Source organism: Garra rufa, chromosome 23, assembly GCF_049309525.1.
Source record: "Garra rufa chromosome 23, GarRuf1.0, whole genome shotgun sequence".
NCBI lineage: Eukaryota > Metazoa > Chordata > Actinopteri > Cypriniformes > Cyprinidae > Garra > Garra rufa.
Genome location: NC_133383.1, coordinates 14,843,082 through 14,869,510, shown reverse-complemented (window position 1 = coordinate 14,869,510; position 26,429 = coordinate 14,843,082). Strand labels below are relative to the sequence as shown.

General features: G+C 36.8%; 1 protein-coding gene across 1 annotated transcript; it reads right to left on the bottom strand.

Moving 5' to 3' along the window:
* Positions 1–26,314, bottom strand: col26a1 (collagen, type XXVI, alpha 1). The gene is made up of 14 exons (XM_073829141.1): positions 26,054–26,314; positions 24,171–24,293; positions 23,956–24,059; positions 8,149–8,210; positions 7,924–8,053; positions 6,897–7,013; positions 6,230–6,349; positions 5,715–5,798; positions 5,575–5,618; positions 4,490–4,552; positions 4,036–4,071; positions 3,032–3,076; positions 2,878–2,953; positions 1–2,573 (listed from the first exon to the last, which is right to left on the bottom strand). The coding sequence occupies exons 1-14, from the start codon at positions 26,194–26,196 to the stop codon at positions 2,455–2,457; spliced, it is 1,266 nt and encodes a 421-aa protein (XP_073685242.1). The 5' UTR covers positions 26,197–26,314; the 3' UTR covers positions 1–2,454.
* Between the last annotated feature and the right edge of the window lie 115 nt (positions 26,315–26,429).

Sequence of the window (26,429 nt, the reverse complement as noted above, 5' to 3'; positions counted from 1 at the left end):
TGTTTTTATGTAAATTTTATTTTAAAAAGAAACAAATAAAAAGTCAAAGCAAAATACAAGCAATCAGGTTTAACGTAAAACATTACCGTGGGAAACCTTTTGACAAACACTTCAGATACTTTTTTTTTTCTTAGCACAACAGCCCAAGATTCGGAAAGATTTCGTTCCCTCCCGAGGGGATTACAAAAGCTCAAGCGCAACAATAAGCTTAAAGCCACACTGGCGTGTTGAACGGTGCTCTGTGTACAAGGTCAACGGGGCCTTTTGTGTCCCTCCGGCTATTCACTGCTCCCCTATTAATAGCAGCCCTTGGTGCGTTCTGCCATTTTGGGTTTTGAGCGAGTCAATGATAGGCTTTATGAATAAGAACAGGTGAGCAGAGGTGTAAACACAATTTATTGTGGTGGACGTTGCACTTTCTATGCAAACAAAGGCTTGAATTTGGTTTTAAACTTCTAGCCTATTTGTGAGTTTTGAGACGGGAATTGTTTTTACACAAAGCCACTGCTGAGACTGCTACATGTAATTATGTGCATGAGGTCATTATAGGTCATCAATCAGAAAACAAAAAGGGAATGACAAGAATAATGTAGCCTTTTTTGTTTTCTAGAAAGCCTTTATGACAAAACATTTATTTTCAGCTTGATGACTGCAGTATTAAATCATTATTCATGCTGCTTAAAAACCATTGAGAAGTGAATAGTGTCAAGAATGTGCTTTTTTTGTATAATCCAAGTATCATATTTGTTGATTAATTAACCCAGACAACCTGCCCGTCCAAAATCCTCACTTTTACGATAATAAAACTACAGTAACTTGCTCTTACTTACAGTTGGGGTCAAAAGTTTATATAAACCTTGCAGGATCTGCAAAATGTTAATTATTTTACCAAAATAAGAGATCATACAAAATGCATGTTATTGTTCATTTTGTACTGACCTGAATAAGATATTTTATATAAAATGTGACCCTGGACCACAAAACCAGTCTTAAGTCGCTGGGGTATATTTGTAGCAATAGTCAAAAATACATAGTATGGGTCAAAATTATTGATTTTTCTTTTATGCCAAAAATCATTAGGAAATTAAGTAAAGATCATGTTCCATGAAGATTTTTTTGTAAAATTCCTACTATAAATATATCAAAATGTAAATTTTGATTAGTAATATGCATTGTTAAGAACTTAATTTGGACAACTTTAAAGGTGATTTTCTCAGTATTTTGATTTTTTTGCACCTTCAGATTCCAGATTTTCAAATAGATGAATCTCGGCCAAATATTGTCCGATCCTAACAAACCATACATCAATAGAAAGCTTATTTATTGAGCTTTCATATGATGTATACGTCTCAGTTTTGTGAAATTTAACCTTATGACTGGTTTTGTGGTCCAGGGTCACAAATATGTTTACATACAGTCCACAAGAGAAAATAGTTGGATTTATAAAAATGACCCTGTTCAAAAGTTTACATACACTTGATCCTTAATACTGTGTTGTTACATAAATGATCCACAGTTGTTCAAGAGTCTCTTGTTTGTCCTGAACAGTTAAACTGCCTGCTGTTCTTCAGAAACATCCTTCAGGTCCCACAAATTCTTTGGTTTTCCAGCATTTTTGTGTATTATTTGAACCCTTTCCAACAATGACTGTATGATTTTGAGATCCATCTTTTTACAGTGAGGACAACTGAGGGACTCATGTGCAACTATTACAGAAGGTTCAAATGCTCACTGATGCTCCAGAAGGAAACACAATGCAAAAAAAACCCAACAAAACACAGCTGTGGATCATTCAGGTAACAACACAGTATTAAGAATCAAGGGGATGTAAACTTTTGAACGGGGTCATTTTTATAAATTCAACTATTTTTTTCTTTCGTGGACTATATGTAAATATCTTGAAATATCTTATTCAGGTCAGTACTAAATAAACAATAACATGCATTTTGTATGATCCCTCTTATTTTGGTAAAATAATTAACATTTTGCAGATTCTGAAAGGGGGGTGTAAACTTTTGACCTCAACTGTATGCTGCACAGACTTTTGGATACTTCTAACCAATAGCAAAATTGCTAGTTAGCCACCGTTTTTAGGAAACTCACATTCATTCCGACTACATTCTGGTATGTAGCACCTACTTTTTGCCATCCAATCATTTCCTAATGACTAAAATAAAGGTCTGCCCATAAAACAAATCACATTATAGAAGTAAAACGAGTTGTGAATGGCAATGAAAACAAATTTTCAACAGGTAAATACAGTGATTTCAAAATGTAAAAAAGAGAATATAACAAAATACAAAAAGTAAATAAAATAGAAAAGATCAGTGCCACTGTTATCATACTCATAGACAAATACATTGAGGAATCTGTCCTTCAAATCAGCAGACAGGAGATAAAGGCCTTGTGGTCACAAGTGTTTGTTATTTACTCTTCATACCCAACAGAGTCCGGCTACTCTCTGTCTGTGGTAAGAGGAGAGGGAGGTCTGGCAGGGCCAACATTTTTAGTGTTGCCTGTTAGCATGAAGTCCGCCAGGAGATCTATTCCAGAACCAGAGTCCAACAGAGTATCTGGGCAGAGCGATGAAGGGAAAGAAACGAAAATAAAGGAAAATTGTGTTGCATAACCATGTGTGTGTTTAAATGCAAGCAGTTGGCTGTATATTGCTAGTCCTCTGATGTAATTTTGTATTCTTAAAAGCAATCAATCCCCATGAAACCTCAAAGTCATTACTAAATAATTGCTGCACACACTAACCTCCCTGGCAGCGACAGCTTATGCCATGAGATCATAATGGTGCTCTGGAATCCAACCCGCTCTCTAGTTAGAACTCGTATCTGGAAATCTAGATTAATACTAATCCATAATTCTCACCATGAATGCCGATCATGTGTTCTAGAATGAGAACCCTCTCGGCCAGAATCTTCAGCGCTTCCCTCAACTGCTGCACCTGCAAGAAGGAAGGGTTTTAGCATGTGACTATAAATCATCATAACTGCACTATCAAAAACTCCAAAACCAGCCTTACCTCCGATGGAGTCTCTCCTGGCTCACCTTTCGGACCTGGAACACCCTATTCACAACATAAGTAAATAAAAATATAGTAAATTTTATAATAATACATTTACATATAAATACAGTTGAGGTCAAAAGTTTACATTCCCCTGTCAGAATCTGCAAAACGTTAATTATTTTACCAAAATAAGAGGGATCATGCAAAATGCATGTAATTGTTTATTTAATACTGACCTGAATAAGACATCTCACATAAAAGATGTTTAAATATAGTCCACAAGAGAAAAAAAATTGTTAAATTTATAAAATGACCAAGTTCAAAAGTTTACATACACTTGATTCTTAATACTGTGTTGTTACCTGAATGATCCACAGCAGTATTTTTTGTTTAGTGATAGTTGTTCATGAGTCCCTTGTTTGTCCTGAACAGTTAAACTGCCTGCTGTTCTTCAGAAAAAAACCTTCAGGTCCCACAAATTCTTTGGTTTTCCAGCATTTTTGTGTATTTGAACCCTTTCCAACAATAACTATGCAACTATGCAAAATAACATATGCAACTATTACAGAAGGTTCAAACACTCACTGTTGTTCCAGAAGGAAAAATCATGCATTACACTGATCTTTAAATTCAAAAAGTTTTCAACCCCCAGCTCTTAATGCATGGTTGCATATGAGTCCCTCAGTTGTCCTTAGTGTGAAAAGATGGATCTCAAAATCATACAGTCTTTGTTGGAAAGGGTTCAAATACACAAAAATGCTGGAAAACCAAAAAAATTGTCGAACCTGAATGATTTTTCTAAAGAACAGCAGGCAGTTTAACTGTTCAGGACAAACAAGGGACTCATGAACAACTATCACTAAACAAAAAAACAATAACATGCATTTTGTATAATCTCTCTTATTTTGTTAAAATAATTAACATTTTGCAGATTCTGAAAGGGGATGTAAACTTTTGACCTCAACTGTATATAACCTTAATGGATGGTGAAAACATAAATGTAATTCATGTGTACTCACAGGCTGTCCTTGCTGTCCTGTTATTCCTGGTGGACCCTTTGAAAATAGAGTAATGCAATCTAATTAGCTTAAAAAAAAAAAATTATCCAAAAATGCAAAATGTATAAAATTAAAATGTAATTTATATCTAACTGTTGTAACGTGCGTTGGGGGTTGAATGGACGAGCACAAGGCTAGATATTCCAAGAACAGTCTTTTAATATAATCCACGATAATCAAACACACGATAAACAGGAGCAAGGTAATTCCACACACACGTAACGTAAATAATAGCAGACCAAGAAACAGGGAAGAACTCAAGACTTAAATACTGTGAGGGTAATTACAAAGACAGGTGTACCAGATTAAATTAACGAGCAGGAAGAAACCAAACCTAGGGAGTAACCAATAACATAAAGTCCGTGGGTGAAAACCGAGGCAGACATGTAACAATTGTAGGTCTTTGATGACTCACTCTTTCTCCTGGATCTCCTTTGGGTCCCCTGTCACCTGGTGTGCCTGCAGGGCTTAAGGCAGCCTATGAGAAATGTGAATTAATTAGTATACTATACCTTGTACAGTGGAGATCAAAATTAGAAAACAATCTTGATTTTTTCTGAAATACTGCTAATCTTCATCACTCAAAGTATACATATATAGGTAGCTATACCACTGTTCTACTAACGTGTTTGACAAAATATCCAAGGCATTTTAACAAAAACCTTTATTTTGTGGATCAAAATTAGAGAACAGTAACCACTGTACCACGAAAGAAGATTACAACAAAAATTTGAGGATTACAGCTGTCAGAAATTATTTGGAAGTGAAGAGCAGTGCGGCCGCAAGACATCAGAGCTTTTTTTTTTGCTTGAGCTTTTAGTCCGACTTCTCTTAAATACGCAGAGACAGATCCTTACCCTGTTTAGCACTGAACTGGAAAGCAATTCCAGCTGCAGTGATGAACCCATTCCCCATTAAGAGTCTCTGGATAATGTGCATTTGTCTTACATGGTCGCCTTTTGGGGGGACTTGAATGAATTGGTGTCATTGTAAACCTGAGAAATCAGACATTTGGAATGACCAACTTCTCTTGCAATGGCTGAAAAGGTCATCTCTTTGTCCTTCATCTGGACAACCACCTGTTGCAGGGTTTCAGTCACCTTAGAGTGGCCCGCCATCTTGCAATCTCAGTGCAAATTGGAGGAATGCTGTCAGTTAAACGGGGCTTTTCATATAATTAAAGAAATTAGCACCAGGTGCCAGATTAACACCAACAACTTTCTCTAATTTTGAGTTCTTTCTCAAATATCTCATTTAAGTTTTATACTGTGCTTCAGAATACAATTAAATGATTAAATATGCTTAAAAACTACCCTACTAAAACTACCTTACTTTAAGTAAAAACTACTTAAAACAGGACTAAATAGTGACCTTGAAATGTAGTAAATTGCAGGTTGATTTCTAATTTTGATCTCCACTGTACACATACGTACTGTCCAATTATTTATTTCATACATACATACTGTAAATGCATACTATCATAAAGCATAAATGTCTTACATTTTTTCCTGGAGCACCTGGGTGTCCAGGTGGTCCGGCAGGCCCTGTTCAACATGGACAGATAGAAGATTAAATGTGTAAAAAAATGGCTGGGCGGAACAAGATGATATTGTTATGTATGCTCTGATATTCTAGTGTACCTGGTGGACCAGGAGGGCCGGAGGGCCCAGGAGGACCAAGAAAAGTCTGCGTGTCACGATAGGTAGCAAAGTCACTATCTTCATCTGAAACGTGTGAGATATAATCATTCTGAAGTGAAAACAAATCAGATGTACTATCAAAAATGTAACTTCACTTGCAGCTGTACTGCTGCTCTTTTCAGCAGGATTTGGAGCTCAGGTTCTGCTTTGGGTTATCCAGATTCATGCTGCTCCACAGACAGCTAACAAATGACTCTGATTAACTGCTGACAGACAGAAGCCTACCAGACTCCTAAACTGAGCCAGACCTCTGAGAGGTTTATTTGAGGCGATCCTGTGCGAATGCTGCCATCTTATGGTCATGTTGAGAACAACATTTAAAAGGTTGCTGCAGTTTGTGCAAAAACTGGATATAACAATGAACTCAAGTTTAATTGATATTTTCATTCATTCAGTTCTGCATTGTTTTAATGCCATTATTAATGTGGATGCTTAATGTGGACTGTTGCACTCACACTGGGGATGTTGTTTAGCCGTTAGAGTGAAAACATCTCCCCTGATGGAGAAAGGCCCTGGGGGCCCAGGTGGCCCAGGAAGCCCTATTTCACCTGGTGGGCCTTGCAGTCCTTGAGGTCCTGTAGAGTAAGCAGGGGGGCTCAATGGGTGAAAATATTTGTGTTAATATTCCCAGTCAAGTTAAAGGAGAAGTTCACTTCCAGAACAAAAATTTACAGATAATTTACTCACCCCCTTGTCATCCAAGATGTTCATGTCTTTCTTTCTTCAGGCGTAAAGAAATTATGTGCCTGCGATTTTGAACTTCCAAAATGCAGTTTAAATGCAGCTTCAAAGGTCTCTAAACGATCCCAGCTGAGGAAGAAGGGTCTTACCTAGCGAAACGATTGTTTATTTCCTAAAAAATCTTTACAATTTATATACTTTTTAACCTCAAATGCTCATCTTGTCTAACTCTGCGTGTAATTCATGTATTCTGGTTCAAGACAGGGTATGTCGAAAAACTCCCATCTCATTTTCTATATGGAGAAAAATCCTGAAATGTTTGCCTCAAAAAACATAATTTCTTTATGACTGAAGAAAGAAAGAAATGAAAATCTTGGATGACAAGGGGGTGAGTAAATTATCTGGAAATTTTTGTTTCTCCTTTAAAGAGATAGTTCTTACCTCTAGGTCCTACAGGACCAGGTTTCCCAGAAAACCCTATCTCTCCTAAAGGTCCAGGAGGTCCTGGAGGACCAGGGGGACCTGGCGCCCCAACAGGTCCTGGTTGTCCTCTTAGTCCTGGAAGTTAATTTATACCAGTTTAATTATGACAAATAAATATGAATTATAAATACACTACCCATCAAAAGCTTTTGAACATCAAGATTTTTAATGTATTTTATGGAAGTCTCTTCTGCTCATTAAACCTGCATTTATTTGATCCAAAGTACAGCAAAAACAGTACAATTTTGAAATATTTTTACTATTTAAAATAGCTGTTTTCTATTTTAATATTTCAATTTTAAAATGTCATTTATTCCTGTGATTTCAAAGCTGAATTTTTAGAATATTTTAAGAATATTGTAATATTCTGATTTGCTGCTTTTTTATTAATACTATTTTGAAAACAGAGTAGAATTTCAGGTTTCTTTGATGAATAGAAAGTTCAGAAGAACAGCATTTATCAAAAGTAGAAATCTTTTGTAACACTATAAATGTTGTTATCATCCCCTTTCATCAATTTAGAGCATCTTTACTAAATAAAAGTATTAATTTCTATAACCCCCCCCCCCCCCCCAAAAAAAAAAAAAACTGACTCCTGAAGCTTTTAAATGGTAGAGTGTATAATGTTACAAAAGCTTTTTATTTCAGGTAAATGCTGATCGTTGGATCTTTGGATCATCAAAGAATCCTGAAAAAAATGTACTCAACTGTTTCAAACATTGATAATAATAATAATACATTTTTCTTGAACAGTAAATTAGCATATTAGAATGATTTCTGAAGGATCATGTGACACTGAAGACTGGACTAATGATGCTGAAAATTTAGCATTGATTTCAGGGCTAAATTGTATTTTAAAATATATTCAAAATAGAAAGCAGTTATTTTAAATAGATTGCATAAATATTTCACAAAATTACTAATTTTACTGTATTTTGAATCAAAGAAATGCAGGCTTGGTAGGCAGGTGAGACTTCTTTCTCACCTGGTCGGCCAATGGCATTGGGTGTTATTGGTGAGGGTTGTGTCCTGTCCACCTCATTATCAGCTGTTCTCTCAGGTGATTGGCTGGATTGAGGGAGAGGAGGTGCCTCAGCATCTCTCATTAACATTATCTGTTAAAAAAAAAAGCAAAACCACACGCTTTTCATCTTAACTTACTATATACATGTCTGGTTAATACAAGAGGTTACCGACATTTCTATCTTACCTGATCTTCAATGACACTCAAACGCTCTTTGATGTCAGCATAGCCAGTACAGTTCATGCACTCTAAATGGATGAATGCAAAAAGAGATGTCAAGGTCACATGAAGTATGACAGCAGAGAAAGGGGAATTTCTAACCATAAAATGTGATACAGCACAGAATGAATGAATTAAGCAAATGCTATAAATCTCTCAGCCATCTGTTGTGTCATAAATCAAATCTATGATCGTTCAATCTAAAAAATTCTACTTTTTGCTCCATTTTTGCAATGCTATAATTGTTTACCAGTCAAAGTGGTACACCGTACTGATCTGCATGAAGTTTGTGTGATGTCCTCACGATTTAATTTAACAAAGACACATTCATTCATACTGTACTTAAAATTCCACGGATCCTTCCAGGGTCACAGGCTTGTAGTCCAAAAATGAAATCAATCCCAAACCCTCAGTGTGCAACCAAAATAACCGTGGTATGATCAGTGCTGCTTTGTGAACTACGAGAATTTGTTAGAGAGACACTAAATGAGTTCAATTACATCTTTGGTTAACATCCCTCCCTGGGGTAGAATAAGGAACAGGAAAACCAGACGCTGGCAAGCCATGAATTTCCATTTGTATGGAATCCTAGTGAAGGGAAATATCTCACTCTGGGTTTCCCCAACATTCACCTTTCTCAGCACAGGGCTGATCAGTGTGAAGACAACCACAAGGTGCTGGCTCTCTATATGGAAGAAGACCGATCTTCCAAGACAGCAGAGATTTGGGAATTATTTGGCATGAAATGGGATGATGATGAATGGCAGGTGATCTCTCTCAGTGGTGGTATTTTTTTATGTAAAATGCAATACAGCTATTTTTTAACTAATGATGAGCTTAGAAATTAAAGATTGCCAGATGATGAATGAAAGAGGAAAAAATTCACAAAATAAAATATGTTTGAGATGCAATGACTAAAACTGATCTACGTTAAATGTAAAATCAATCTCCATTCCTATTTTACACATAATTTAATGTATGCAACCATTCAAAAGTTTAGATTCTGTATGATTAAAGAATCTTTCACGTTTTCCACAAAAATATTAAGCAGCACAACTGTTTGATCGATGATAATAAGAAATGCTTCTTGAGCACAAAAGCATATTAGAATGATTTCTGAAGGATCTTGTGACACTGAAACCTGGAGTAATTACTGCTGAAAATGTAGCTTTCATCACAGAAATAAAATATAGCTGCAAGTGGGGTTCAATTTAGGCACATATGCAGAAAAAGACATTACATATTAATTATCAAGCCTGTAACGTAGAATCAGTGATTAAAAAAAATCATTTTTGGTCATTTACTATTGAAATATTATGCTTTTAATGTTTATGAATGTTATAGTGCTAGCTTTGGTCAGATCTCCCTAAAACTTTGCATGCTTGTTTAGAATCCCCCGTCGCATGTGCTCACCAGGTTTTGTGAAGTTTTGAGTTTCGTTTAGGCTTTATGGGCTTTTGGGTATATTTGGAAAGGCCCTTTTTCTAAACAACCCCGTTATAGCTTCCAAAGGGTGAGTTTCATCATTTTTTTGATAATTATTGACCTAGAGAGTCCAGAGAATTGTACTGCAGGTGGGGTTTTTTTTTTTTCAGATTGAGCGAAAATCCTAGGACTAGTTTGCAAAAGTAGGTTTTTTTAATCTTCTCAATCAGCTAACTAACGGTTTAATTGACAGCAGTGGTTTTAGAGGCAAAGTTGTTCAGAATAAGGAAGCCTATCGTATTACACAAAAATCATGTGAAAATGTGAAAAAAAAAACCGCGCAATATACAATCATTTTCACCCTTGAAAAATCGCCTCCCAGTGGCCGATTTCTTTCAAATTTTTTGTACAGTCCTTTAGAGCTATGAGTCAAACAGACCCACTAAGTTTCATTCCGACTGACCTCCGTTAACCTTGTATAATAGGTGCGCAAAGTTCATCTGCCTATGGCGACCATGTTTTTTGAGATATGCAAATGTCTTTTTAAACACTTGTGGCGCTTTGGACTAGAGACCTGCGCGGGACGGATTTTTCAGTCCCGCTCCCGCCCGCTCCCGCAAGATTGTGTCCCGCGCCCGCCCGCTCCCGCAGAAATATACGTTATCTCGTCCCGCTCCCGCCCGCGACATTCATGATTTGTCCCGCTCCCGCCCGCAAAAGCCCGCATAAAATTAATCTATATTGATTTTTTCTGTACATCGATTGAATTTACATGAAACAGTTCTGTAACATCTTGTAAATTCCACTAGACCCCAGCATAAACGCTCTGGATAAAATATGTGTTATTTAGACTAAGCATCAACATTCACAAACCACTGTTATTCTTAACAAAAAAGCAAACATGAGCTATGCGTGCATCTACGGCAGAATGCAAACAAACAAGGCTCCTTTAAAGCTGACATCTCAGTATATACGCGATCTCATAAAGCTCTTATAACACAATGGATATTATGCACAATTAATCTTTCATACATGTCTACACTTTGAGTGTTGTAATTTGTAAGCACCCAATATTCAGAACTGTTCAATACTTTTGAGCAGTGAGTGGATTTTAACTTAAACACCACTGATTGGCGATGCGCTCCAGAAATCAGCAGATGGCAACATTGCTCACACTTCAAACAAGTTTTAAACCGAAACTGCCTATTCTTGCGCTTACTGATCATATTTATGTTGTTCTTGCTGCTTTTGTGCAATAGATGAATAACAATTTTTTGTTTTTAGATATTTTATGTTTAGATATTTCTATTTTGCGGGAGTCCCGCGAATCATTTTATTTTCCCGCGTCCCGCACACACAGGAGCAATACCCGCCCGCACCCGCACTCGCCCATCAAGTTTTGTCCCGCGCCGCACTCTGTTGCGTTGGGTCCCGCGGGTCCCGCGGTACTCCCGCGGGATTGCAGGTCTCTACTTTGGACCAATTTTCATGTCAATAGGACAAACGGTTGCGTAGTTATGGCTGTGTTTATGTTTTTTTCCCTCTTATAGCACCACCAAGTGGCCAAGCTCCACAACGTTTTTTATGTGATCTCACATTCAGCTCTTACATACACAAGACATCTCATTCCGATCAAAATTTATAGTCGATTTAGTAAAGGCGGCACTGCCCCTTTCAAACGTTTTGGTGTCCCTTTGCGACGGAGAGTCGAAAATTAAACTTCTTTTGATAATTATTGATATTCACTCTGGAGAATCTTCCTGCACTGGTTTGGTTCCAATCGGGCAAATATACAATTGTTTATGCTCTTCAAAAATGAGATATAGCCCCCTAGTGGTCGATTTCTGTCAAATTTCTCACAGACCGATAGGACAAATGGTTGCATAGTTATGGCCGGTTTTATGTTTTTTTCCCCTCTTACAGCGCCACCAAATGGCCAAGCTCCATGACTTTTTTCATGTGACCTCAGATTCAGCTCTTACATTTGTGTTGTGAGTTTGACAATATCTCATCTTTCAAAAGTAATAGCCATTTTAGTTAAACCGGCCCGGAGTTGAAAGTTCAACTTTTTTTGATAATTATTAATATTCACTCAGACAACCTTCCTGCACTTGTTTGGTTCTGATTGTTTTGTTTTGTTTTTTCGAAAAAATGCGGAATACTGGAAATGTCCACCGTGAGCCAAGGAATTTGGCGGCATAAGACACTTGAGTCTGAGACGAACGATTTTCACTTTTTGACCACTGTAGCGCCCACGTTAGACCGATTGGGGCAAGGCTTGGTTACATTTTAGACAAAGTGAGTACTATCCTCTCTCCAAGTTTCAAGTCTCTACGACTTATGATTTAGTCTGCCCATCAGTTTTATCAGTTTTATTAACTGTATTATCAAATAAAGGCAGCCTTGATGAGCAAAACTTATAACAACCCAAAACATTTTTTTAAATGTGCTAAAATAGGAGTGGGTTGAAAACACAGGCACAGAATATTACATTTTGAAAGACATAAATGACCTGAAGCACAGCACTGTTTTTTTATTTGTTCATGTATATTCAATTGAACCTATTGATTAAAATAAATCTGCTTTTCGCTATTTTGAAAACAGCTTAACTACTGCACAGTGTGGGTAGTAAATGGACCAAAGTTAGTGGTGTCACTGCTTTTAGTTAGCTATTCACCAGCACCGGTTTCTTTCAATGAGACATTTATAACTATGAACTTCATCATCTGCTCTCAATTGACTGCAATGCAAGACTCAAGGCCACTTGCATGTCACAGTGTCATCAAAGGACAGTCTGGATGCCAGACCTCATGAAAGTACATTAGCTCATTCCATCAAGTGCAAAGGAACAAATTTGTCACTCTTTACCACAATATACACATCCAACAAAGCAGAAAAGCTGACATGTCTCTGATTTTCAGAGCGGAAAGACATAAGGACCACATTAAAAGGTAATGCTAACTGCACGTTGTCTACTCTTGGAGGAAATACCCAAAGGATGCCATTCACTCTATATCTGTATTGCTCAGAAAAACACCAGTTCGGTAATATTTACTTTGTAGGGACTCCACGGCACTGAGTGATGTATCATAGAAGGCCGTGTGCAAGTTAGAACCACCGTTAAGTTTGGCTGACTACGCAAACGCAGAATGAAATGTTCAGCTGTCTGACATGCCTGTTCTCCTCGTGCCTTGGCCATAACGCACAGCTCTGCTGGATACCGGACCGCTCTCAGATCAGCGGACAGCTGAACGTTGGGGTATTCTGGAAAAACACCCAACGGATGAGCTGTAAAGAAAGCACAATGGGATCTGCAGATACTCAACCTCTATGCTTTTCACAGATGTGAGGGAGGTCTTAAACTGGCCATTTTTGGAACTAGCACATTGGTTTTATTAAAACTGACATGGTTAATAAAGTTAGGCAAACACGTGCCAGCGCAGACATCGCTGATGTATTGATGTACCAAACCAGAGTGTGACTTGTGTCTTCGGAAAAGTACAAATACACAAATCATACATGCAAGCTGACCACATTAAGACTCCACACCCATTAACAGCATTTTGGCAGAGACTGATGGGGCTTTCAGAGATTATGAAGACACAAGATACTTTTACATATTCTCCTGGGTGAATACAGTTTATAAAAGGGGTTTATTGGTAAACTGTCTGTGAAGCAATGAAATAGTGTCAGATAGAATTGGAATTAGCTGTATTCTCAGATCTAAAGATCCATGTCATCAACCATTGCTTCTATGCTGAATTCATGTATCTGCCCTCAAATATTTTGTGCAGATGCATTGCAGGAAGACTGGTAACTGCAAGTTTTTTCCATTTGAGGATCATTGGCTGGTAAGTTTATCCCCCTAAAGCGTATAATATATAAGCAGACTAAACAAATCTAAATTCAATGCACTTTTACATAATTCCAAAAGTCTCTATTCGCTCATTTGGTTTGTGAAAGACCTAACCTCTAATAAAGCCCCCAGCTGCTATTTAAAAAAAACTAAATAATTAAAATTGGATTGTTGTGGACATTTCATTTGATGCATAATATCACTGGGAGATGCTCTCTATTGACATTTGGAATAGCATTGATACAGCTGTTGATCCCAGCTGCAAATATACTACCACACCTTACAGCTTTGCTGTCTTAAATTTGTTTAAATTGTGATGTTTATGTTTCTGATCTATTTACATTTGTGATACTGTTTTTAGACTATTATGAATAGCCTACAACTCTCAGACCTTTTTAAAATTTACTGCTATTTAGATACTAGTTTGTCATTTACTTTAAGTGTACATATGTACTTTAAGGTGCTAAAACGCACCCTTTAGTGATAAATAATATACGCAGATGTAACTTTTGAAAGGGTACTGTCCTTGTGACAGCTTTTGTACCTTTTTTTCCCCTAAAAGTGTTTGCTCTTATATTTGCAGTGTGGGAATCAAACAAGTAAACTGGTGACTAGTTGGTAGTTGCACAGTCCGACTGGATCAGATGTGTTTCTTGGTCTGAAAATTTGACAAATCATAAAGGGCATGATCTAGGAGTCAAATCGAAGAAGGAACTAATTTGACGTCATTTCAAACAAAATCATGCCAAAACAAAGTTTGTTTCGGTAGTTTGCCAAAAGAAAACTTTCCTGAAAATGTCAGTCCAACTAGTAAACCCCATTCAAAGACAAAGTGGCAATGTTCAGTAACAGTATACTGCTGTTCAGGTATTTTAAACTTATTTATACCTTTAAGCAAAGAGCAAAGAACTTTGCTCAGGGTATGAAATAAACACAAAAGCGTAATAAATTTTTTATTTTATTTTAGATTTATAAAAAAGTTGCTTTTGAATTAAAAAAAGTTAAGTCATTTTGGTTCAACCCCTTTTTGTATTGTTTAGTCTTTTGTTTATATATTTTTTGGAGTGTTCCTACCCCCATTTAAAACTTAATCCCAGAAAGGTTTATTAACTTAGTACATCTAATTTCATTTTTATGAAACAAGTTATGAATCCCGAGAATTGATTAGTCTAGAATTTTTTCAGTTAGTGAACTGAGTCCAGTTAATGTCCAATAAATCACATTAAGCTTTGTGCTTTGTTACTTTTTATATAAAACAAAGTCTCAGATTTCAAATTTTGTCCATTTTACTACAGTATTCATAAATGTTGGATATGTGTATATGTATACAAATCAGTTCGTTTCAACTTTCATATATTTTAGTAGTAGATTTTCAACTGACTCTCATGTATATTTTACATCATTAGTTGAGAGATGTTTTTTTCCTTGAGAAAATTTGGCATGTACCTTACTTTACCTGATATATATCCAAAATAATCAATATTTTCCCATTCAGCGGCCATTGACCACAAATGAAATAACGGTCAATCAAAATGGCTCGTTTGTCGTAATTACGCTTTTAGATATAAGTTTTTCTCGTTTACAGTAAAAAAAAAAAAAAAAACAGCCCAGGTTACATTTTGGCAATAGTTATCCTTTAATCAAATTTAATCAAATCGGAAATCGAATGGAATCACAAGATTGTAAATCACAATCCAATCAAATTATGAAATTTGTGTCAAAACCCAACCCAAATAAGTAATACATTTCATCACATCTACGATAATTCATATTAATTTATATTATACAGTTGAAGTCAAAAGTTTACATGCACCTTGCACAATCTGTAAAATGTTCATTATTTTACCAAAATAAGTGGGATCATACAAAATGCATGTTATTTTTATTTAGTACTGACCTGATTACAATATTTCGCATAAAAGACATTTACATATAGTTCACAAATTATAAAAATGATGACCCTGTTCGAAAATGTTTACAAGCACTTGATTCCTAACTGTGTTGTTACCTAAATAATTTTAGTTGTTAAGTGCAAGTTGTTCATGAGTTCCTTGTGTTGCACTTTAGAAAAATACTTCAGGTCCCAGAAAATCTTTGGTTTTTAAGCATTTTTGTATATTTAAACCCTTTCCAACAACGACAATTGAGATCCATCTTTTCACACTGAGGACAACTGAGGGACTCATATGCAACTAGATGCTTCAGAAGGAAAAATAATGCATTAAGAGCAGGGGGTTGAAATCTAATCTCGAATTTGAATATCAGGGTCAATTTAACTTATTTTGTCTTCTGGGAAACATGTAAGTATCTTCTGTAGCTTCTAAAGGGCAGTACTAAATAAAAAAAATGTTATTTAGGCAAAATAACAGAAATGTACTGTACACATCCTCATTCTGTTAAAAAGTTTACACCCCTGGCTCTTTATGCATCATTTTTATAAATTGAACTGTTATTTTTTTCTTGTGGACTGTATACAAACAACTTTTATGTGAAATATCTTATTCAGGTCAGTTCTAAATAAAAAAATAACATGCATTTTGTATGATCTCTCTTACTATGGTAAAACAATAAACATTTTGCAGATTCTGCAAGGTGTGAAAACTTTTGACCTCAACTTTAACTGAATAAGTGTACATAATTTATTGTATTCTAAAAGACTAACTTAAAGCCTATCAACAATAAACAGCAGCATTTTGTAAAAAAAAAAAACAAAAAAAAAACGCTTGGTTAACTAGAGACACTCTTGGCATCAAAAGACATTTTGAGGTGCTTAAAGGCTAATTCTTACTACACCCACAGACGTCGACTGATGCAGACAATCACCAGATTACAGTATGTCAATTTACAGACACTGCACATCCCGCCAAAAACTGAATGAACATGTTCAGTCAGCAAAAACAAGCACTGACCGATGCCAATAGACACTGACTGGGATAACACATTGATCTGACAAAATCCAGCAAACGTGTTTGTTGGCGTCTGTCTGTGCAGTGTGAATTAGCTTTAAGAGGACAAACCTTGAAATAATTAGCAAACTGCTTATATTCATCATGGATTAAACTCAACTTTGGGTTCACTGCCGTACAAGCGAACTTAACGAACAGGTAGACTTCATTGGCATGGCCACATGTGCTCCACCACAGAAATGAGATGATCTCACCCGCTACAGGCAGCTGAGGGGGCTGGAGCACACGCGTCCTCATCAATCATGAGATACCCGACAGACATCCCATTTTCCCACAGCCACTCTCACGGCTAGGGGTACTGATCACAATCTCAATTTAAAGGAATTTGTAGAGCAGGTGATAGATTTGAACCTCTGCCAGGCCTTCTGGAAACCCGATATGGGGGAAGTAAGAAAGACAGCTGGATCTGACTATATATTGCAGATATAAATAAGACTCTGACCAGGGCATTATGGGAAGTTCGAGTACCCAAGTGATTCTGCTGATGGGAATTGTTCCCATGAATGACTAATGCCTTAAGTCTAGCAGTAAAGGTTAGTGATTGGGACCCCAAGGGAGTCATAATATTATGTATTACTGTAAAATTAATTAGCTTGTATGGACTTTTTGAGAACCACAACCTTTTCTTTAAATTTCCTTTTAAGGACAGAATGCCTCAAACCACGCTTATTTGCACCATGAATATAACTCAGACTAATTAAGTAAAAAAGCTGCACCAAATGGTAAAACGATTTAAGGAGACACATACATTTTACAAAATGTATTTTTTGAGCTGTTAAAGTTAATATGTAAACTGAAGATGAAATATGTTTAACAAAAATTGTAATATGTGACCCTGGACCACAAAACCAGTCTTAAGTCGCTGGGGTATATTTGTAGCAATAGCCAAAAATATATTGCATGGGTCAAAATTTTTGATTTTTCTTTTATGCCAAAAATCATTAAGAAATTAAGTAAAGTTCATGTTCCATGAAGATTTTTTGTAAAATTCCTACTGTAAACATATCAAAATGTAATTTTTGATTTGTAATATGCATTGTTAAGAACCTAATTTGGACAACTTTAAAGGTGATTTTCTCAGTCTTTTTGATTTTTTTGCATCCTCAGATTTCTGATTTCAAATAGATGTATCTCAGTCAAATATTGTCCTATCCTAACAAACCATACATCAATAGAAAGCTTATTTATTGAGCTTTCATATGATGTATAAATCTCAGTTTTGACAAATTTAACCTTATGACTGGTTTTGTGGTCCAGGGTCACATATATTTATTCAGATTTATAATATTTATTGAAAACTGCACTTTACTTTTCTTTATTACTCCAGTAGAAAAAAGATAAACTGTCTTGGTGTATTGTGCCAAAAAAGTAAAACTTTTCCCAATAATAATATTTATTTTTTAGTAGTTCAGTTAGTCAGTGTTCAGAAACAACAGGTGTTTCTACACAACCTTTCGGCTTTGGGATTGGTAAGATTTTAATGTTTTTGAAGTCTATAATGTTTCTGAAGTTGCTTATGCACACCAAGGCTGCAGTTATTTGATCAAAAAACACAGTAAAAACAGTAATATTGTGAAATATTATTACCATTTTAAATACATGTTTTCAATTTTAATATACTTTAAAATGTAATTTATTTTTCTGTGATGCAAAGCTGAATTTTCAGCATCATTCCTCCAGTGTTCAGTGTCACATGATCCTTCAGAAATCATTCTAATATGCTGATTTGCAGCTCAAGAAATATTTGAACGATAGTATGTTATCCACAAAACCTTGACAACCTCAGGTTTATGAGATATCATGCAAAATTCTACATCAAATCCAAAAAAATAATATATTGTTGAAGGTTTTTGATTTGTTGCATGCTATCTCCTTGGGAGTTGCTCTCTAGTGACAACTGGAGTTGTGGGACAAAGGATCTCTTACAGCTGTCGATCCCAGCTGCAACCACCCACCCACACCTCAACAGTTTGCACCAGTGCATTCCTTGACATCTACTCCTTTGTCAAACATAAAGCTATTCTTTTCTCATGGTCAAACACATCAAACACAATTGTTCAGAATATCCAAGTTCTTGCCATATTAATATGGAAAGATGGGAACTGGCTTTAATATACAAGGAATGCACTAATGAACAAAACAAAAAAGTTAACCTAGGGAGGGACAGCAACAAAACGTCCAGAATTTCTCTGACTAATCTGATGGATGGGAACAGATTTCTTTTTCTCGGCTGCATTAATGAACAAACAACTTCATCACATTTGTTACTTTTAATATAAGGCACATGAATTTATGACAACTGTACATTCCCGAAGGACAAAACATCACTAAAGTGGTTGGACATGACCTCAACTAGTCACACAATTCTCAATAACTGTCAAACTGAGCTGAATAAACATTTGAGCCACAACTCCAGGGGAGCATGAATCAGTTTAAAAGTTTCTTATTGCGTTTCTGTTTACATATTGATCACTCTTATGGTTGGCTTGTTCTTACAACCAAGCTGTTGAACCCTGCCAGATAACAACCAAGGAAGTAAAAATATAAATATTTTTCATCTTTTTTCCACTTTTTATTTCACAATACTCACTTTTTTTCTCAGAATTGCATGATATAAACTCACAATTGTGAGAAATTAAGATAAAAACTCGCAATTGTGAATTAATATCTTGCAGTTCTAACTTTTTTAATGCAATTCTGACTTTTTTCATGCAGTTCTGTGAACAATTGCGAGTTATAAATTCCAGTTTTGAGGGGAAAAATACTTACATGTTCTCAGAATTTAATCACTTGCAATTCCGAGAAAAAAAAAAATTGGAGAAAAAAAAAATCACAACTGCGAGTATATATCACGCAGTTCAGTGGAAAAAAGGTTTATAAAAGTTTAAAAGAGTTTATATCTCTACATCTTTATATCTCATAATTCTGACTTTATAACTCGCAATTGTGAGCTTATATCTCACAGTTCTGAGAAAAAAGGCAGAATTGCAAGATGTAAACTTGCAATTGTGGGGAAAAAAGTTTGTGAGACTTGTGAGATAAAAAGTCGCAATTACATTTAAAAAAAAAAAAGCTTATTCAGAGACGGAAACGGGTTCCATAATACTTTGTGTAAATAATAAACTAAAATAATGTCAACTTAAAAAAATTTGGTTTTATAACACTATACTTTATGAAAGCCCATTTCCTCCACTGATTAAAAAATAAAAAAGGTCATTGCGACTTTTTGTCTCATAATTCTATCTTTTTTCTCGGAATTGCTGTTATAAGCTCACACAATTACAAGAAATAAAGTTAAAATTGCAAGATAAAAACGTACTTGGACTTTTTTCTTGCATATTCGAGTTTGTATCTCGCAATTCATCTTTTTTTCCTTGCAATTGCCAGTTAATATCTCATAATTCTTAAATTTTTCATGTAATTCTGACTTTTTTACTCAAAATTGTGAGCAATTCCAAGTTCTAAAGACTAGTTTTGAGAGAAAAAAGACTGATATCTTCTCAGAATCCGAAGTGCGAGATATTACTCCGAAGTGCGAGATATTAACTGGCTTGATTTCTTAGAACTGTGAGTTTATATCTCATAATTCTGACTTTTTAGCTTGTAATCACAAGGTTATATCTCACAATTCTGAGAAAAAAGTTAGAATTGCAAGATTGTACCATGCAATTCTGAGAAAAAAAATCAGCGTTTGCGTTGTTTTCTATGTAAATGTGCAAGATATAAACTTGCAGTTCTTTTTTTCTCTCAGATTTGTGTGATATAAACTTGCATCTGTAAGAAAAAAAGTCCGAATTGTGAGATAAAAAGTCGCAATTTCATTTGTTTTTAATTCAGTGAAGGAAACAGGCTTCCATAATACTTTGTGTTATTTTACCCTTGCATCCTTGCACCAGAAGTATTTGTGGTTTCTAATACAGCTGCCGTTGAGCTAATTAGATATGCTAAAATAATATTTGCTATGATTTACCATCTATTAAGTACAAATAGAAGTTTACCCTACTAATGTTTACTTCCACATTCCAAACCCGGAAATATAAAAAGGGTCCATAATGAGTGAAATCAGACACAGCATACTTGGTTAGGCCTCATTACACATGACAACTAGAAATGTTGGGATTTCACACAGACTGACTTTGACCTAACTTGTGCTGTTTGACTGTGAGTCACAATCCAAATTCCAAAAATATGTTCTCAAACACAGAGGGGCCTGAGACCCGGGGGATCGACAGCCTCAGGCTAAAGCTATGAGCCCAATGGAGAGGGATAAAAGGGAGGGAGGAAGGAGAAAGGGATGGGGAATGAAGATTTCTGATTTATCTACCATGTCAGAGATCGTGGCGCCCTTGGATTTGACCCAAACTAAATCATCTGCATCTCACAGGGGATTGATCTGAAAAGAGACATTGCGGACGGGCCAGTGTGTCTGATGTGGGGGGGGGGGGGGAATCATTAAACCATCCTCATCCAGAAAAACATGGGAATGTGTGTCATGAGTAAATTATCCATATTGGGTTAGAAATTATTTGGACTCTCGTGACCTCTACCACAACTAACTGTACTATGTCAATGAATCAAAAGCACTGACTCATTTCCTCAGTTCAAAATATTTTCTTCCAGCTATTTATTTCAGTGTCAATTAAAATGTATTGACTCAATATATGCAAAGATGCTGGTTTTGATTATGATTAACTCTGTAGGATAACAGTCAAGTGAGTCAGTTTGGAGTGTAACTCTGCTCATACGACATGGTGATACTATTCATACTGAGAACTCTTTTCAACTGCAGATTTTTGTCATGGCAAATCTGAGAATGCTTTGTAACATAGTCACAATGCATTTCTCCTGGTTAATATAGAAACAATTATGGATGTTTTGCACCAAAGTGTTTGGGGTTCACACAGCGTGAAAGGAAATACATTCAGACGGGCATATAAATATGACACATTCACCCAGATGCTTGATTTCCACAGTCAGACCAGCTGTTGTCACTCACATTCTCACCCACACAATGAATGTAAGGGGATCTTTCTCTGTTGCTAAGAGACTTAAATAAAAAAGAGCCACCCACCAAGCCATGCCAAGTAAATGTGTGTGGTGTTAGCCTATGTAAATCTCTTGCCAGATGCTTAGATGTTCTGGGTGGTTTTTATATGACTGCTGGCTTGCACAAGTCAAAAAAGAGGTCAACCACAAAATATGTATGCCTGGGTGTTATGGGCGGCTGCCAGGGCATTGCTATGCAGTTGCTAGGGTGTTCTGGGTGGTTGCTAGGGCGTTGCTATGCGGCTGCTAGGGCGTTCTGAGTGGTATCTATGTTGTTGCTTCCTTACACAAATCAAAAGAGGCCAACCACAAAGCATCTATGCCTATGTGTTCTGGGCGGCTTCCAGGGCATTGCTATGCAGATGCTAGAGTGTTCTGAGTGGTTGCTAGGGCATTGCTAAGCAATTTCTATGGTGTTCTGTGTGGTTGTTAGGGTATTTAGGGTGGTTTTTATATGGTTGCTGGCTTACACAAATCAAAATAGAGGCCAACCAGAAAATCATAATGCCTGGATATTCTGTGTGATTGCCAGGGTATTGCTTTGTAGTTGTTAGAGTGTTCAGAGCTGTTTGCTAGGGCGTTGCTATGTGGTTGCTAGGGTGTTCTTAGTGGTATTGATGTGGTTGCTTCCTTACAAAAGAGTCCAAAAGAGTCAAAAGAGGCCAACCACAAAATATCTATGCCTGGGTGTTTTGGGTGGTTGCCAGGGTATTGCTATGCAGTTGTTGGGGTGTTATGAGTGGTTGCTAGGGTATTCTGTGTGCTTTTTATATGGTTGGTGGTTTACACAAGTCAAAAAAGAGGCCAACCACAAAATCAAAATGTCTGGATGTTCTGGGTGGTTGCCAGGGTATTGCTATGTAGTTGTTAGGGTGCTCTAGGTGGTTGCTAGGGCGTTGCTATGTGGTTGCTAGGGTCTTCTGAGTGGTTGCTAGGGTATTCTGGGTGGTTTTATAAGATTGCTGGATTGTAACACAAATAAAAAGAGGCCAACCACAAAATTTCTATGCCTGGCTGTTCTGGGCGGCTGCCAGGGCATTGCTATGTATTTGCTAGGGCATTCTGAGAGTTTGCTAGGGCATTTCTAAGTGGTTGCTAGGTGGTTTTATATGGTTGCTTGCTTACACAAATCAAATAAGGGCAACCACGAAATATCTATGCCTGGATGTTCTGGGCAGGTACCAGGGCATTGCTATGCAGTTGCTAGGGTGTTCTGGGTGGTTGCTAGGGCACTGCTATGCGGTTGCTAGGGTTTTCTGGGTGGGTTTTATATGGTTGCCGGCTTACATAAGTGATAAAAGAGGTCAACCACAAAATCATAATGCCTCAATTTTCTGGGTGTTTGCCAGGGTATTGCTATGTAGTTGTTAGAGTGTTCTGGGTGGTTGCTAGGGCATTTCTATGTGGTTGCTAGGATGTTCTGAGTGATTGATATGATATTCTGGGTGTTTTTATATGATTGGTGGCTTGTAACACAAATAAAAAGAGGTTAACCATGCTGTATCTATGCCTGGCTGTTCTAGGCGGCTATCAGGGCATTGCTATGCAGTTGCTAAGGTGTTCTGGGTGGATGCTAGGGCATTGCTAAGCGGTTACTAGGGTATTCTGGGTGTTTTTTTTTGTTTGGTTGGTTACACAAGTCAAAAAAAGAGATCAACCACATAATGGTTGGTCATAATGCCTGGATGTTCTGGGTAGTTGCCAGGGTATTGCTGGCTTTTACAAGTCAAATAAGGTCAACCACGATGTAACGAAAAGTCAGCGAAGTTGGGGTCCATGTGCGGCTTTTATTTACAAATAATACTAGTAGAACAAGCAGGCAATGATCAATCACCAGCAACATAGATATCCAAGGCAAGGCAGAGATGTAGTCACAAAACAGGCGAATGTTCAGGGCAGGCAGCAAACAATGCAGATTATTTCCAGATGAACAAAATAAAGTTTCAAAGACAGAAAAACAATGGATCAAAACAGTCCAAGGTCATACAAGAGAAAAACAATGCACAAAAAAGCACTCAGAATAAACAGCAACTGAATTGAATAGTTTAGGCTATGTTCAAATCTGAGGAATATACTGTACCGTCATTTTTGTGTACCGTTACACCCCTAGTAAGAAGAAATTATTCGATTTTGGATGCAGTATTTGTTTGAGTGTTCCGGATGGTTGCTAAGGCATTGCCATCCAGTTACTAGGGTTTTCGAAGTGGTTTTTATGTGGCTGCTTGCTAAGTCCCTATGCCTGAGTCTTCAGGTTGGTTGCAGGGCATTGCTATACGGTTGTTACTGTCACAAGTCAAAAGAGGCCAACCATAAAATCTCTATGATAATTGTGGTATGTTTTGCTTGTCTTAGCAAACACCTCTAACAAACATCTATGTAACTGACTCACAACATCTAATAATTCCTTTGTCTCACAGTCATTCAAATGATTCTGTAATGCTTCAGTGAACTTGAGATCAGCAAAAAATGAGACCCTCTCACCCTCTCTGCAGTCTTCTCCATGGAATCCTGGACAGCATCGCCATTCCAGAGAAGTGATTTTCCTGTAGGTCACTCTGTACACAGGTCTCACCAGAGTTCTGTAGCTGGGAAAATACAGAGAGGCAGATTCTGTTAGTTGCCGTCCAAGTTCATGTGAGAGTGAATAGCAGAGTATAACCCAGCTTACACCATGAGATCATTGCTTTTCTCTGTACCTGATGAGGTTTGAACATGGTCCAGGCCACCGGCAACTCTGAAACAGTCGCTGCACAACAGTCTCTGTCCCATTTTGTGTCTGGCATGAAACGGTCTTCTGTACTGTGTACTGGCACCAGTTCCTTATTCGTTTCATGTTGAATAAACAATAATAATGACAAAGACCAGACAAATCAGAATACAACAAAATCAAGAATTAAACAGAAAAAATATCTATGGAGAAATAAATGTGAAAATTTGTTTACATTATCAGACAAATCAAATTAAATCATGGAAAATAAGAGATTAGGTAGAGAGCTTAAGATCTCCTTTTTTTAACGAAACTCAGATTGATGGCACTGAAAAGCAAACAGTTTTAGTGCCATAATGTTTCTTCACTTCAAAAGCAAGATAAAATACAGCACAGTGGACTGAGGGTCCTTTGAGAGACCCTCTCAGTGGCACAAGCATATCTTTTTTCCTTTACCATGGGACACTGAATGATTTATTCTCTGCCAACATTCATATAAAACCCTGAAGAGTCTGACAGACATTCTTGAAGAAAACTAAAACAAAAAGCCAATGTGTGCATGCTTTGTTTCTAAACTCAATCTGGGAAACTTCCTTTCTGATACATCTCTGATGATTCAAAACATCCCAGGATTGTGACCCTGAACTGATTGATTCATTATTCAAATAATTTTTCTTAATTTTTTCACAGGTCAGACTGTGATGAGTTGTTACTGAACCACAGACACACAAGACGCTCCACATGTCTAGACTAAAGAGCTCAACCTCAACTGCACGTAAAACCATAAAATATTTTGCCTGACTGTTTTTTGGGGAAAAGAATGTTTCATTTCTAACATAAATACTTTTGGCTTTGGTTTGGTTTGTGCTTTTTCTGAGAACGTAATTAGGGCCCACAGGGACCTTCACAGATTTGCTTTAGACAGACAGACAGACAGACAGACAGACAGACAGACAGACAGACAGACAGACAGACAGACAGACAGACAGACAGACAGACAGACAGACAGACAGACAGACAGATAGATAGAAGGATAGAAGGATAGAAGGATAGACACAGATAGACAGACACAGAGGGAGACAGACAGAGACATACAGACTGACAGAAAGATAGATAGATAGATAGATGATAGATAGATAGATAGATAGATAGATAGATAGATAGATAGATAGATAGATAGATAGATAGATAGATAGATAGATAGATAGATAGATAGATAGATAGATAGATGGAGACAGACAGACAGATAGATAGATAGATAGATAGATAGATAGATAGATAGATAGATAGACACAGATAGACAGACACAGAGGGAGACAGACAGACATACAGACTAACAGAAAGATAGATAGATAGATAGATAGATAGATAGATAGATAGATAAAGAGCGAGACAGACAGACAGAGGAATAGACAGACAGAGAGACAGACAGATAGACAGATAGATAGACAGACAGACAGACAGACAGACAGACAGACAGACAGACAGACAGACAGACAGACAGACAGAAGGATAGACAGACAAAGAGATACATGTCAGACAGACAGATAGATAAATAAATAAATAAATAGAGAATCCGACAAATACATAAATGGAATGAGAAAAATGAGAAATGAGAAAAAGTCAAACCAAGTTTCAAAAATCTATTACGTTTCAGTAACGTATTTCATACAGTTTCTAGAAACGTTGTAAGCCACAGAAACAGTTGTGAATACCTACAAAAAATTCTGTTGGCTTAGAAAATAATAAAATTGTTTTACTATTCAAAGTTTATCGAGTTCATTGACCTTTATCCATATTTCTGCAATACAATAAGGCTTTAAATCAATCAATTCGATAACCTAGAGACATTCCAGGTGGTGACAGGTTTACCTGTTGAGTGTGTTTGCGCCAGTGTTGTGTTCCGACACAGTGCGCTGCAGTCTCACTGGAACCTGATAAGTAGCTGCTGAAGCTTTAAAAGCACGAAAGGAAAACATGAAAATACAAAGAAGTTTCCAAAATCCCTCACGCATGGTCCGACGTCTAACAGCTCTTCCCTTATTCCCGGTGCTTTATCTGATGTTATCCCGCTCAGACGAGCTGTTGTTGAACGCCTGAGTGAGTTATTGAAAGACCTGACGGGTGAGGAGAGACATGTCACTGACTAGAGTAAAATACAATCCCCTCTTCTGGAGTAAAACACTGGCTGCGTCTCATAACCTATTTGGCTGACTATCTAGTACCTACTACATCATAGTGAGCATTG